The sequence below is a fragment of the Mesocricetus auratus genome, unplaced genomic scaffold (genome assembly GCF_017639785.1).
Source record: "Mesocricetus auratus isolate SY011 unplaced genomic scaffold, BCM_Maur_2.0 Super-Scaffold_100004, whole genome shotgun sequence".
Taxonomy (NCBI): Eukaryota; Metazoa; Chordata; class Mammalia; order Rodentia; family Cricetidae; genus Mesocricetus; species Mesocricetus auratus.
In genome coordinates this window covers 24,573,635-24,589,918 of record NW_024429189.1, presented here as the reverse complement: position 1 = coordinate 24,589,918, position 16,284 = coordinate 24,573,635, and the positions used below count along the sequence as shown (strand labels likewise).

The 16,284-nt window shown below is 35.8% G+C and overlaps 1 protein-coding gene across 3 annotated transcripts in view; it reads right to left on the bottom strand.

Moving 5' to 3' along the window:
* Kcnj3 (potassium inwardly rectifying channel subfamily J member 3) overlaps nucleotides 1-16,284 on the bottom strand; it is a 147,995-nt gene that overhangs the window by 93,562 nt on the left and 38,149 nt on the right. The window contains exon 3 of one of the 3 annotated variants that reach the window (XM_040745361.1): nucleotides 991-2,226. The exons of the other annotated variants lie outside the window; for them this stretch is intronic. Coding sequence (XP_040601295.1) covers nucleotides 2,213-2,226 — 14 coding nt within the window. The 3' untranslated portion in view covers nucleotides 991-2,212. Of the gene's footprint in view, nucleotides 1-990; nucleotides 2,227-16,284 lie in introns of those variants that run through there. 3 annotated transcript variants of the gene reach the window in all.

Below are 16,284 nucleotides of genomic sequence, written 5' to 3'. Positions count from 1 at the left end.
AATATAATATAACACCAGATTAATCTCTTGGTGAATTTTTAATAAATATGATCAAAGTACACCCAATAATGCCACAGATTAATAAGGGATAAGCTATATAACGCATATCATTTCGTGGACAGATACGACATAGGCTGTTGAATAAACAGTTTAACTTAGAGAGTTAGGAGCATAGCTTGGAAAGCAAAATTGCTTGTTGCAAAAGTCTGACAACTTGAGATGAAGTCCATTAACACACAATGAAAGGAGTAAACTGATTCCCAAAGCTTGTCTTCTGACCTACACAGACACAGATATAGACACACACACATGCGTATTCATGTACACAAACACACACTCACATACACACACACACAGAGAAAGAGAGAGAGAGACACACACAGACAGAGAGAGACAGAGACAGAAACAGAGACACAGAGAGAAAAACACACACACACACACACACACACACACACTGTGTCTGGTATATATTCACCCAGAATCTAACAAGTACACATTTATCATATTGATAAGTAAACTTGGTAAAATTTACTTTGCAATGCCATATATTTAGCAACTAAAATGAAACTCTAAATATCTTAACACAAAAAAATTAAATTTTTTTCAATCTTAAGGTAATGAGAATGGATAGGAGAGCCTCATTCAGTAGGGAATGGACCCTCAGATATTTTTTATCTTAAGAGCAATTCTTTTCAGAAGAAAATGTATAATGTATATTAATATATGATTTTTGTAAGTTAAATATACGCTGCAAAATTTCAGAAAAATAGAAAATTAAATTCACAGAACTTTTATTTTTTTAATTGGTTTAGAGCAGCATTTGATATTGTAATGGTCATATTCAAAATGAATTTTTCTCTGGGTGGTGGTGGCACATGCCTTTAATCCCAGCACTCGGGAGGCAGAGGCAGGCAGATCTCTGTGAGTTCAAGGCCGGGCTGGAATGACAGCCTCCAAAACAATACAGAGAAACCCTGTCTCATAAAACAAAAAAATGAATTTTTCTATCCCAAATATAAGTTTTTGAATTTTATTTCAAAGAAAAATCTCTACTATTAACAAAAGAGTTGGGAAGCATTGTTTTTTAATAGAATGCATACCCAGTTGTGAGGATTTTTGTGGCCATTCTATGCACACAATATATGCCTTTTTCATCCAGTTCATGATCTAGTAAATATGACATGTCAATATAGACAGCACAGGTAAAAGCCATTAATTGATAACTGTGCTACAAAGACAAATCAAGACTCTGTATTGAATGAGGTCAGCTGTTTGAAATGTTTGATGTGAGAAACAAGCAGCTAGGGGACTGCATGTGCATCAGCACTACCTAGTGATTCCTGAAGGCTGCACATTTGTGTTCTTGTTTCAGGCTGAACAGAGCAAAGCTGAAGTGCCGCAGTTCAGAAACTGTCCTTGGAAAAGTCTACAGTCCCCATAAAGCAAAAGGTAACTTATAGAACAGGAATGCTGTATAGTTTAGGAAGCTAGTGACCATTTTATTAAGTATAATTAATTCCTTTTTGAAATTTCATACATTTACATAAGCTGGTATTATCTGACATCTTGTTTAGTATAGTTATTCTTATCATATTAGCAGTAATCATAGCACAAAGCTATTATAGATTATCAAAATTTATAACCAAAACTTATACGTTCAGAAACCTTTTAAAGACATATGATTATTACAGCAGCATAATTAAATTATTATAATGTTTTATAAGAGGACCTGTTTTACATATATGTTGTACATCATGCTTACATATATCTCATTAATACTGTTTGATGGGTGGATCATGATAAAGAGAAAAGAAAACCAACATTTTAAGTGTTCTCTTCTTTCTTTTATACACTAGGCTTTTAGCCATAAGTCATTTATAGATGATAAATCATTTTGAGCACAATTTTCGGTGTTGAAGCATACAAAAGAAAGATGGTTGAATGTTGGCTTCCTGGTTAATAGATCACCTCTAAGTGATACATAAGTTTCCTTCCACCAGATAAGAGAAACGAATATAAAGAAATTCATCTTACATTGCCAAAGTCATAGAGCATGAGATAAATCCAGCCTCAAAGTGTGTTTTAAATAAGGAAAAACAAAAGATGAAATGACTTGAGTTTTATCTCTCCAGAGTAAGATACATGCTCAGGGAATTGAGTACTTGAGGTTCCTTTGTATTCATCATATGCAGCTTAAGTTTGTCTTTTCCATTCATATGTGCACACCTGTGAAAATGTGAGGTTTGCAGTTTATGTTCCATCCTAGTGGTTAGTAATCGAACTACTATCTTCATCATTCACAGAAAAGTACTTATGAAATGTTGAATAGATGTACTTTGTTTCATGACCTTCACATAAGACTTTGTATAACTACAGGTAGTATCTAAGAAAGATTTAATTAATTATAGGAGTCACTTGGTATCAAGAGCATGCATTTCATATTTCGCTTGCTTGTAATTAAACTGATTATTTAATGTATGATGGCTACATCCCTAAGTAAGAGTTTACACAAAATCAGTGGCTTGACTGGTTTATTGATGCACACTGTGCAACCATTGCCCATCCCGCTCAAGGTGACAGTGTTACTTTCCTTTAAAGTAGTCAGGTAACCTAACAATTAAAAAGGAATGTTTCCTGCGGATGCCAGAGAAGGAAAACACTAATAGTTCTGTATTACAGAGTCAGGTATGGTGAAATATGCAAAGCATTTTGCAAACCACTTCATTTTCCATTGTCAAGTGAGAAAAAATTTTACAACTAATATTTAATTGTCCTATATATTTGGTATAATTATCAAATACCCAATGTTCAAATTCATTTGAAAATAAGAAGATCTTCCTTGGCATATCTTTCCATCTTCTCACTAACATTTTAGCTTAAAATATTTGGGTTCTATTCAATAGCTGCTTGAAGATGTGAGTTATTACTTAATTTTCTGTTCTAGTGTCAGTGATTGGAGAAAAGTATAGGTTTCTAGCAAATTTTTCCATGATCCACTCTAATTTCCTAATTAGTACATTACTGTTGGGTGATTTGGGTCTATGACACAGTAGAAAGACTACAAGGCATTCAAGAAATTCTATGCAGATGAAACTTTCAGCTGCTTTCCCTAGAGGATATAACACTTGAAAGGTACTGGAAAATTTCTCTAAAATTTACAGTCAGTATGAACTACTATATAATAAAATGCCAACATATCTTTACTACATTTATACATTTAATAGTAAATGTCACTATATTTCTAACAAATAAAATGAGATATTAAAAGATAAATAATCCAAATGATTAAAACTTGATTCAAATTTGGAAACTGAATTGCCTTCAAAAAATAGAAGAGGCATGAACAAAACAGGTACAAATTTGTATCCAAGCACTGGAATTGAATGGAATAAAACCTCTTGGCACAAATGTGGACAGAACTGCTATAATTTTCAGTAGGAGGGAGAGACAAGGAGCTCCAACAATCCCTAAGGGGCATGTTTTATCCAAAAGGAAAGGTTTAATAACTGTAGACTTGTTGAAAATTATATACTAATGATAAATATACTACTCACTAAAGCCCATTTAAATTTCTTTCAAAGTCAAGCTATTTTCATACCTTAGATACTGAAATATCAAATGAGATTCCTGAATATCCCTCATTTTCATATCCTACTAAATACCTATCTCCCAAAAATCTTTTCATATTTTTTGAGGGGGGGAAAACTTCTCCTGGTTCAGGATTCAAAACTTTTGTACTTTTAAGACCAAGTACATTTCTCTTTAGGAATTGCCTCTATGTTCACTTATCTGTTAATTTTTTGGTTGAAAACAGAGCTTTATTTTATCTGGTGTGGACATGTACTAATATGTTGTTTAATTCTAATAGAGTAGATGAACATTGTATGGAAGACTCATATTGTAGACACATTAATGAGACATGCTATTTTACTCCTGTTTTCTTGGAATGGTGATAGAAAACAGAACAATATTCTGACTAATAGATCCTTGGTAATGACAAATACCAGCCAAAGTTACATAGTTTCATCTTTTATAAATACTTTTAAGTTTCAGATATTAACAAAAGAACCTATCAGTCCTACTCCCACTGATGGGGGGGTAGTAGGGGCCATTAAAAGCTCAAAAGACATACTTTTATGTCAGTGCTCACTTCATTCATTTCCTGATAAATTATACACTGAAGGAGTCCTCATGATAAAAAAGCACTACAAGTTTTGAGTGTGCTACAGATACAACAGTACTGTGGAGCTCCCTGATTTTCAATAACAACAGCAGGAAGCAAATCTCTTACTGCAAGCCATGACTGTCATTTCATAAAAAACAGATAGATTTGATTACTAAGACACACGTTATGTGAAATTGCTGCACTTATAAACAAAAGTGTCATCTATTTTTATGATCTAATAATGAAGGGAACATATTTCACAGTTGATTTTCCAGAACATTGGGTAAGAAGCCTAGAAATAAAAGGGCGTAAAGACTTAACTTTCCATGTAGCTTGAAAAGCTTTGATGATTGCTCTGGTGCTTACTATCATTCTTATTTTTCATAAATAAAATTCAACTTTCATGATATGAAATATGGAACAACAAAATATGAAAGATTACTGTACCACAAGCATGGAGTCCTAAAACATTTAACTGTGTCCCCCCAAAAAGACCCAAGGGCTATGAGGAAAGTGCTTATATAACAGGACACAGGTCCTGGGTTCCTGAGTTCAGTCACCCAGATAGATGGGGAAGGGAGTGAGTTAGAGATATAAGTAGAGGAAAAGATGATTATTATGATTAGATAGATAGATAGACAAACAGACAAATAGAGAGACAAAGACAAATACCAGTAGCACATGAAAGTGTTTCCTAATGTCATTAAAATAAACTGTATTTCGCAAAATGTATTGATGCAATACTAACAAAAGTCATAGATTAAGTGTGATGTTGCAATTAATTCCAGTTATGATATTATCTGGAAATTCATGTTACAGGAAATAAAATATTCAAGTCCTTGGTACTTGTAGAAAACCTTAAGGCAAGCTCTTGAAGTGCTTCATCCTGAGCTTTTTTGCAATGTGCTTTATTTCCAGTGAGGCAAATAAAATATTGACTCCACAGTGGCAGATTCTGTGAAATCAATGTCTGTAGTTTTTATTCCATATATCATGAGCAACATTAAGTGATTTTACACTTATTTTGTATGTGTGGCATAATTTTTATTACATAAAATGCTCAGCAATATACATATATATATATATACATATATATGAGGTTAAAAAGGGAGTTAGTGCTAAAACAAAGTCTTTAAAAGCAAATGCCTGCCATCTGTAGCCTGAGCACTTCACAAAACCCAGGGGTGTCTTCTTGCCCAACTGTCAACACCAGGAAAAGTGCCAAAGGGACAGATGCTAAAACTGGAAAGTCTCATTGAGGACGTGACATCAGAATCCTATAATGTCTCTCTAAAGAAGCAGCATGCTCCACAAGACAACAGAGAAGTCATGAAAAAACAAAAGCGCCCTCCTAATGAAAAATGGACTCCATTACACTGTTAGACTATGAAATTCTATTAACAAAAATGAGCATACTGCTTTGTGGGATGTGATGTAAAATCTGTATTGAACTAGTTTCCAAGAAACTGGCAGGCAGTTTTTTTTAATCATTGGCAACAACAAGGAACATATGATCAAGCAGGAAAATAATAACAGAAGCCACTACTAAATATAGTGTCCAATAACAATGTAGAGTTGAAGCAAAATAATAAGGAAGGCTTTCTTTGTTTAACAATACCCTGACAAGCATGTGAAGATAAAAACTGGTGGCTCCCATGTATCATGCAGCATTAAAAAGGAAAACAATCTATAATTAATATCAAAACCAAAAACAGATATCCCTTATTAAAACCTAGTTTGTGTTTACACAAGAACTGCTAAATTTATATTTTCAGTTTCTTTCAATTTCACCTTTATCAGAAAATATTTTTAGCTTTTATGAGCTTTAAACATGTTAAGATGCAACATGTATTTCACAAGTTGAATCAAAAAAGGGCCCTGCTGGCAATTCCTTCAGCTCATAAGGAGAAGGCTGTGAACTGAAACAGTGGGCCAAAGAGATAGTGGGAATGAGAGAGCCAGGCAATCTGGGTACCTGGAAAGTGAGTTCAAGGTGCAAACAATGGACACTCTTGGACGTCAATCTAGAAAGATATGCGGGTGCTACCGAATCTCATTTTTCAATATAAAGAAAAGGGCTGTTGTTTTAGCTTGAAAGACCCATGTTGCATAAACGCTCATAAATGTATGTATTGAGCTTTGTTTAAAAACATAAGGGAACAAATAACCTAGACATGAAAGCCCACAATGTGTATGAGACAGTGATTTCAGAAGGGTCTCTATCTCAACTAAAATTCATCACTATAAAAATAACTAAATTCTTTGGGTTTGCTCTCTTGCAGTACTGTGTTACTCCAACTATGGGGTTTCTGTTTAGCTTTGTGTACAAAAAGCTAAGATAAGTAAAGAATGGAAAAGATTATGATTCTGTATCTAATTTCATTCTTTTTTTTCTTTTCTTTTTTTTTTTTTTTTTTTTTTTTTTTTGGTTTTACGAGACAGGGTTTCTCTGTATTGTTTTGGAGGCTGTCAGACCAGCCCGGCCTTGAACTCACAGAGATCTGCCTGCCTCTGCCTCCTGAGTGCTGGGATTAAAGGCTTGTGCCACCACTGCCCGGCTAATTTTATTCTTAAGAGAAAATAATAGCAGATCTCATAAGAACTGAAAGAAAATCCTGGAGTTTTTTCATTCTACAAAATTTGTGGCAACAATACGAACTGGATGTCTACAACCATCCTGGAGCCTTCATCCAGTGACTGATGGAAGCAGAGGCAAACACAGTGAAACACTGAACTGAACTCATGGAACCCAGTGACAGAGAGAGAGGAGCGATGAGCAAATTGGCAAAGAATGGGCTGGCAAAACCAGCAGAGACAGCTGATCTGAACAGGGGAGAGCTCTTGGACCCCAGACTGACAGCTGGGAGGCCAGCATGGAACTGATCCATACCTGCTGAGTGTGAGAGTCAGTGAGGAGGCATGGGCAACCTATGGGGCCCTGGGCAGTAGATCAGTATTTATCCCTGGCATACAAATGGACTTCGTGTGTCCATAACAAAAAGAGGGATGCTATCTCAGCCTGGACTCTTAGGGGAGTGCCTGGACCCTGCCCTGAGTAAAATGACAGACTCTAGATATCCCCTATGTGGAAGGAAGTAGCAATAGGGTTGGAGGCTGGGGGGATAGTAGGGAGGTGCAGGAGGAGGGGAGGGAGAGGGAACTGGGATTGACATGTGAAGCAAGCTATTTAAAATTAAAATAATAAAATTTTAAAAAAGACAAAAATTATGAGAGTCCACATGTGTTTCAGATGGGAATTCCCTGTGTTACACAGTCTTGTATCTAGCCTATGCAGTGTTTCACAGAAAAAAAAATTAACATTGCAAGGCATGAAGTTTGAGCCACTAGGGAATACCTTCCTAAAGATACTTTAATATTGTCCCTCTATCCTCTATAATAAAGGATTAAAAGCAAAGTGTAATTAAATGCAGCCTCAAGAACAAGAAATTGATGAAAAGAATGGCATGTGTGGGCATTTTATTCATTTCATTTTCTGCTTCACCTTGTAATGTTTTTATTTCCACTTTTATTTCTGTCGTTTGTTGACAAAATGATCAGGAGGCCTTATCATAACCTAGCCCTTTTTTATTTCCATCTCCACTAATGATTACATCTTTACAGAGAAGACAACTGGTAAATATGCCCTGGTGACACAATACTATGTTAAAACTTAAGAGCACATGAAAGATGTTGTCTCATTTCCCAAATAGCAAAATAAAAGCAGGAAAAACAAAACCAAACATTTGTTAAGGCATTTTGAAGCAATATACTTTTAACTCTCTAAGACAATTTTAAGCCTTTTTCCAAATCTGTAGTTAGGATAGCTTAATATCGATCTATTTTATTTTTTGCTAAATAAAACTTTGAAAGTTAAAGAAAGAGGTGTCTTCTAGCTGAGGCATGTGAACTACATTTATCTGTGGGCATAAGGATAAATATTTAGAATGTAGTTAAGGATTATGCCGGTATAGTAAAGTGGAAATTGTATATCGTCCTCCAAGAGCAATGAGTTTAGTAGCCCTGCGTAGATGGCTAGTTTGCCTGTACCAGGCGGTGACAGCAGTGTGGTCACATGTGATATTCTCATGGTCTACAACCATGAGAATATTACAACCTGGAATTTGAAACTGAACTGAACTTCTTACAATGCTTGTCACCCATAGGCAAAATGTATCAGTTTTTCATAAGTTTTTACACAAAGGAAATTGATGTGTGAGAGCTAAAACTATGGTTTTCTCCAGGAAATTTGGACAGTCTGCATTAAAAGGTTATTTGTAAAAACCATCTATAACATTATATAATAAAAGAAAAATTAAACTTTTAAAATAATTGTCAGAATATTTATTTGTCCTACTTTTACCATTAAGGTGGACTTCCAGAATTTTGAATACTTGAGGATATTTTGTATTCACACAAAGAAAGTTTAAAGCTTTAACTAAATACATCTCAAATCCTTTGATTAAATATCTCCTTGAGAACTGGTAATGTGATTTGTCATTGTAACTGTCAAGAGCAGGGACCTTTAAGAAGAGGTATTATTTAAATGGATTTCATGTGGAAGGAGAGACATATAAATCTTCTTTCATTTGTCTCCAGATGGAAAGTAATCCAGTTTTTGAGCTACAGTTCTTGGAGACTGTCGTTTCCTCATCAGAGAAGTTTTTTTCCATGTTGTGTTTCTGTTAATGTGGAAACTCATGAGTGATTAAAATGCCACAAATAAATACTCATGGAATATTCAAATCCCAATGGGATATCTGTATCATCCACCCACTAAAGTTCTGGGAATATCAGAGAACAGTTGGGATGAGATAATATTAAAGCCAGAGATTTAGAAGGACCAAATAGAAACAGCTTCTGGATATGACAGGACTGCTACATCCATCAATTCATCTGTAGTTGCCTTTGCAAGACCAAGTTTGTAATGTTCTAAAATGGAGGGAGGAGACAGGCACATAACTCCCTTTTCCTGGGGAGCTATTGAATTATGATGGCTTCTAGGGAAGGCAATGTCTGTTTTCTTTAAGGGAGTTTCCTGTAGAATGTGGGACATGCTCCATTTGATACCCCCTACAACCTGAAGTGTGTGGCAGCAAAAAATTGGACTCAGTTAGTTATATAAAAAACAAAAAGAAGACATGAAGTCAGGAGGACTTGGGATGGTGACAGGTGAATGTGGTAAGTCTTAAGGTGTGGTGAAAATAATCAAAATTCATTCCATATAATTCTCAAAGAATAAGGTTGGTGTTGGTTTTGTACATCTTTAATCCCAGCACTCAGGAGGCAGAAGCTGGAAGATCATTGAGTTCGAGAACAGCCTGGTCTACAGGAGCTTGTTCCAGGAGAGGCTCCAAAGCTACACAGAGAAACCCAATCCTGAAATACAAAAACAACAAATCTCAAAGAATAAAAGTAATTTATCTTTAAAATGAAACTGTCTTTTCCCTTATGTATGTTTTTGGCAGCTTTTAAAAAATATTAGGTAGCTGTATGGATGGAGAGATGACTCAAAGCCATTAAGAGTATATACTATCTTGTACCAAACATAATTTGCATTCCCCTCACTCACATCAAGCACCTCACAAGTGCTGTAATTTCAGTTCCATAGGAACTCCACCCCTCTTTCCATGGATGTAATTGGTAAACCTGTGAACATGTTTCTGGGTGCTTTGTTTTATTCCACAAGTCTACTTTTTGTGTGACTGACATATTTTTCTTAAGATGTCTCCAAAATATAATTTAGTTTAGGTATCTTAGGCCTCCAGTAATGACCTTTTAACTGAGACCTGCCTTTTGTGCTTCTAAGTTAATTTGGGGATTTTTTCCCTTGGTCTGAGAAGAAAGTAGTTGGAATATTAGTTTGGATAAAGGCATTGATGTAAAGTATACTAATTTGAAACTCCTAGAAAAGGTCTTTTAAGATAGGCAAAGACTTTACAAGAAGAAGACTCCAGTAGCACATGCAACAATCCGGAAACATGGCAAATGTATTACATTAAATGGAGATGATTTCTGTACCAAAATAAAAACACGAGTATGAAGAGACTGCTGACAGATTGAGAGAATATCTTTACAAATTACACATCAGACAGTGTTAATATTCATGATGTATAAAGAACTGTAGATAGTAAACACCAAAAGTCACATTGGCAAATGAACTCAGTAGTCAGTTGTCAAAATAAGAGATACAAATATCCAAACAGTACTTTTTTTAAAGGTCTAATATCTTAGATATCATGAAAATACAAATTAAAACTGCATTAAGATTTATATTGATTCATTTGGACTTAAGTTTTGTGCATGGTGATAGATATAGATCTATCTGCAGGTTTCTACATGCCAGCATCCAGTTATAAAAGCACCATTTGCTGAAGGTTCTTTTTTCTTTGTATAGTTTTAGTTTCTTTGTCAAGGATAAGGTATCATAGGTGTATGGCTTAATATCAGGGTCTTCAATTTGATTCCATTAGTCTATCTGTCTATTTTTTTTTTGCCAATACCAAGCTGTTTTCATTACTACAGTTCTATAGTAGAGCTTGAAGTCAGGGATGGTGACGCCTCCTGAAGTTACTTTATTGTGCAGGGTTGTTTTGGCTATCCTGGGTCTTTTGTTTTCCATATAAAGTTGAGAATTGTCCTTTCAAGGTCTGTGAAGAATTGTGCTGGGATTTTGATAGGGACTGCATTGAATCTGTAGATTACTTTTGGTAAAATTGCCATTTTTATGGATCAAAGACCTCAACATAAACCCAGTCACACTGAACCTCTTAGAAGAGAAAGTGGGAAGTGACCTTGAACGAACTGGTACAGGAGATGGATTCTTTAACATAACACCAGTAGCACAGACACTGAGATCTATAATTAATAGATGGAACTTCCTGAAACAGAGAAACTTCTGTAAGGCAAAGGACACAGTCAACATGACAAAACCACAGCCCACAGAATGGGAAAAATTATTCACCATTCCCATATCAGACAAAGGGCTGATCTCCAAAATTTACGAAGAACTCAAGAAGCTAGTCTCCAAAACACCAAAGGATCCACACGAAAAGTGGGGTCCAAAACTAAATAGAAAATTCTCAGTAGAGGAATCTAAAATGGCTGACAGACACATAAACAGGGGCTCAACATCCTTAGCTATCAGGGAAATGCAAATCAAAACAACTCTGAGATACCATCTCATGCCTGTCAGAATGGCTAAAATCAAAAACACCAATGTCAGTTCATGCTGGAGAGGATGTGGAGAAAAGGGAACACTTCTCCACTGCTGATGGGAGTGCCAACTTGTACAACCACTTTGGAGATAAGTATGAAGATACCTCAGGAAAATGGAAATCAGTCTACCACAAGATTCAGCAATTCCATTCTTAGGCATATACCCAAAAGAAGCACATTTATACAATATGGATATCTGCTCAACTATGTTCATATAAGCATTATTTGTAATAGCCATAACCTGGAAGCAACCTCTATGCCTTCAACTGAGGAGAGCATAGAAAAATTGTGGTACATTTACATAATGTAATACTACTTAGCAGAAAAAAACAATGGAATATTGAAATTTACAGGCAAATGAATGGCACAAAAAAACCCATCCTAGTGAGGTAGCCCAGTCACAAAAAGATAAATATGGTATGTACTCACTCATATATGGATTTTAGACATGGAACAGGGGATTTCTAGCCTACAATCCCACAGCCAGAGAGTCTGGAAAACAAGGACTACCCTAAGAGAGATATTCATAGTACCCTGGAGAAGGGGAATGGGACAGGATCTCCTAAGGTGATTAGGAGCATGGGAGAGGGAGCTGGGAGAAAGGGAGGAGGAAAAGAGAAGGAGAAAGGAGGGCATTGGGGAGGAGGATGGTTGAGTCAGGGGAAGAATAAAGGAGAGCAGGATGAGCAATACCATAATAGAGGGATCCACTATAGGTTTGAGAAGAAATCTGTCACTAATGAGATTTTCAGTGATCTACAAGGATGATACCAACTAGTAATCTAAGCAATAGTGGAGAGGCTACCTTAAATGCCATGCCCCGATAATGACATTGATCACTACCTTATATGCCATCCTAGAGCCTTCATCCATTGGCTGAAGCCATCAGAGGCAGACATCCACAGCTAAACACTGAACTGAACTCTGGGAACCCAGTTGGAGAGAACAAAGAGTGATGAGCAAAGGAGTCAAGACCTGGCTCGTAAAACCCACAGAAACAGCTGACCTGAACAAGGGAGAGCTCATGGACCCCAGATTGGTGACTGAGAGTCCAGCATGGGACTGATCCAGATGCCCTAATTGTGTGTGTCAGTGAGGAGGCCTTGGAAATCTATGGGGCCTTGGAAAGTAGACCAGTATTTAGCCCTGACATGCAAATGGACTTTTGGAGTCCATTCCACATGGAGGGATGTTCTCTCAGTCTGTACACATGGGGAGGGTGCCTAGGCCCTGACCGGGATGATATGACAAACTTTGAAGATTCCCCATGGAAGACCTCACCCTAGCTGGGTAGCATAGTGGGAATGATGGTGGAGAGTTGGGTGGGTAGTTGGGAGCCAGGGGAGGAGGGGACAGAGAGGGAGCTGGGATTGACATGTTTTTAATTTGTTCTTTTTATTAAAAGATCTTATCCAAGTCAGAATGGCTATCATCACAAAACCAAATGACAAAAGCTATGGATGATTTGAAAAGAAGAATACATATTCAACAATGGCAGAAATGCAAATGTGTAGCAATTATGCAAGTCAGTATGGAAGCTCCGCATAAAACTGAAAATAAAAATACCTTATGAGGCTTGGAGATATGGTTTAGTGGGTAATAGTGCATGCTGTGCAATCGTAAGTATGAAGAGCTAGTCTGGATTCCAGTATCCAGGTAATAAGTTTGTCATTACATGTCTATAACTCCAAGGGAGTGGAGGAGGGGGAAGTAGAGGCAGAAGCATCTGAGCACTTGAAAATGAATGACCTTGTCATAATAAAGTTAAGAGTGATAGAGAGGGATATCAGTCTTCTCTTTTACCCTTTGCATGTATTCATAGAATATATATATCCATGTGCAAATCAGTCACACACTTACATACCAAACCACACAGATTCATACCCACTTTAAAATGGGGACTGTAGAGATGGCTTAGTGGTTAAGGTCACTGACTACTCTTCCAGAGGACCTGAATTCAATTCCAGGAAACTAAATGGTAGTCCATACCTGTCTGTATCTCCACTTCATGGGACCTGACACCCTCACAAAGACATACATGCAGGCACAACACCAATTACATGAAAAATAAAATTCATTATAGCCCAGCTATATTTTGTTATATATCCAAATTTTAAGTTAATATGCCACAGAAAGACTTCTACATCCATTTTTTTGTACATGTACTATTTACAATATGCAGGGAATGGAATCATTTTAGATGTCTGCCACAGATGAATGAGGAAAATGTAATACACATTAACAAGGTATTTATGTGCAGCTATAAATAGGAATAAAAACATGGTATTTACAGGAAGATAAACTGGAAATAAAAATGTTAACCAAACTAAACCAGTTGATCTCAAAAAGACAAACACTTCATATTTTCTCTCATATACAGAAAATATTAAGATTACTGTATATGCTAGATGTGTATTTTTATAGGTCAAGAAACTATAAAGGAAATAATTCAAGAAGAAAGGTTACATGAGGTTGAAAATAGAGGCAATTCCTCACCTGAATATGCCAGGCTTTGTTGACTCCCCATGAAAGGTCTCACCCTTTCAGAAAATGAATGGGAGGTGGGTTTGAGGAGGGGAGCAGAAAGAGGAATTTGAGGAGGTACTGTGTTTGGTACATAAAATGAAAAAATATTAAAAATAAAATAAAATAGAGGTGATGTATTACAGTTAAAAAGAATGTGGAAGCGCTATCTAACAGGAGCTGAAGGGAACCAGTCAGCTGAGGAGAGAAATATGGGAATGCACTGTGGGAAAGAAGATGATTGAGAACTATTACAATCAACCATGAGTGAAAAATGTCATTCTAGAACCCAATACCTAGTATGCTAAAGAAGAAATAAATACTAGAACTGATTTTCAAAAGGAATAGTGTGAGCCGAAAGACTGCATTCTTGTGAATGGGCCACAGTCCTTATCTCAGAGTGGGTGTGTTACAGGCAATGCCTCTTTTCTGTCTCATGCAAGTCCACTTAATCTTCCACACACAGCATTATTCTCTTTGACTTCCCAGACTAAACATCCATGAGACAAATGCATTTCTTTTATTTATAAACTACTCATTTGGGTATTGTGTTACAGCAAACTTAAGTAGACAAAGACATCAGATAAAATTAAAATATTATAATATTAACTAATTCCTATGTTTGCCTTAGGGTTTAGAGCAAAGCCTCAACATAAGGAGATGTATTCTGGCCAGGTGAGCCTGGTTGTCTTATCTTAGGTAACTAATGCTGATGATAACACACTGAGAAATCTCCTCAGTGACCAGGCAATAGGAGTTCAAAGTCCAGCTAGCTGAAGTCATGCTGTTACTTGACTAAACATAAATGTGATTTCTAATCGTACAATGACCTCCCTTTCTCCATCTTCTCTTGCCATTCACTCTTCGCTCCTCAAAACTCTGACATTTCAATCTTTCTAGTCACCTCAGAGTGTGAAACAAGCCCTTTATTGATCATTAGATCTAAATGAACTGAATTGTTTCCAGACTTTTATATTTTTCATTTATGTATTTGTTTTTGATTTATTTATTTACTTACTTATGTATTTATTTATTTTGTGTTGGGATAATTTTAGTTTATTAAGACTTGGATTATTGGGTTTTTTTTCTGTTTTCTTTGTTCAGAGAGGGAATGAAGTTGGGTAGGTAGGCAGATTGGAAAGGTGTAGAAGGACTTCAGTTATGGAAGGATAGGAACATGATCCAAATATATCAAATGAACATAAATTTAATTAAAAAGAAAACAATATTCTTAGCATAATGACATGTACCATATTAATAATTTATAGCTTTTCAGTTAGAGAACAAACAAGATGCTAATTTTCATTGAGCATCTTTCCTTTCTCTTTAAAAAATCCCACAAGCAGCATCCAGCATCCAGCATCTGCTTGTGACATGAGACATCCATCACTGAGTCATTCCAGCTGTTTCTTCAGTATTAATACTAAAGACAGGAATTTTCATGAAGTTCCTGTAATGTGGATATCACTCACTTGAGATGACACAGGTGAACGTCACTGACTCAGGATTCTCCATCCATCCAAAAAGGGGCTTAATTCAAAATATATAAAAGATATTTGTCATAACAAATCTATTTTATATTTTACTTAGTACTTCTGGGAAAATAAAATTTTGTCTTTCAGAGAAGAGTAGAAATAGTTGGTCATTTGTTTTCTATTTCACATGCTCAGCATTTCTCACTAAAAATTAAACATTGGGGAATCATTTTCAGAGGTTTGACAACTCATTTTTTAGAGGTGCAATTCTTATAGAATTAAGGGTAGGAGGAGCCAATTGAGAATTATATATACAGAAATTTTTAATATAAAACTGAATCTTCCAGAGGTAGAAACTATTTCAGCACTAAAAATAAATTCCTAAATAGGAGACATGGGATGGTTTAATATGAAATTTTATATAAGTAAAGTTTGCTTTGAAAAGCAAAACACCAACATTTTAAGTTAAAATTAGTGCAAAAGGTTTGTTTTAGAGTTTTGTTGTTGCTTTTTTGGCTTGATTTTTCTGTTAATCTAATAGGCAGAATCGGCTTCTCTTTCAAGGAATTCATATAAATCTAATTTACTCTCTAATTTTAAAATAAATCATTGATTAAAACTAAATGCATATTCATATAACAAGGACTTCTGTTAAACTCTGTTCATAGAAGCATTATTTGTATTAGCCAGAACCTCAACTGAAGAGTGCATAGAGAAAATGTGGTACATTTACTAAATGAAGTACTACTCAGCAGAAAAAAATGAAATCTTGAAAATGACAGGCAAATGGGTGGAACTAGAAAAAAACATCCAAAGTAACCCAGTCACAGAAAGACAAAGACAAGCATGGTATGTACTCACTCATATATAGGTATTAGACATAGACCAAATGATTACTAGCCTACA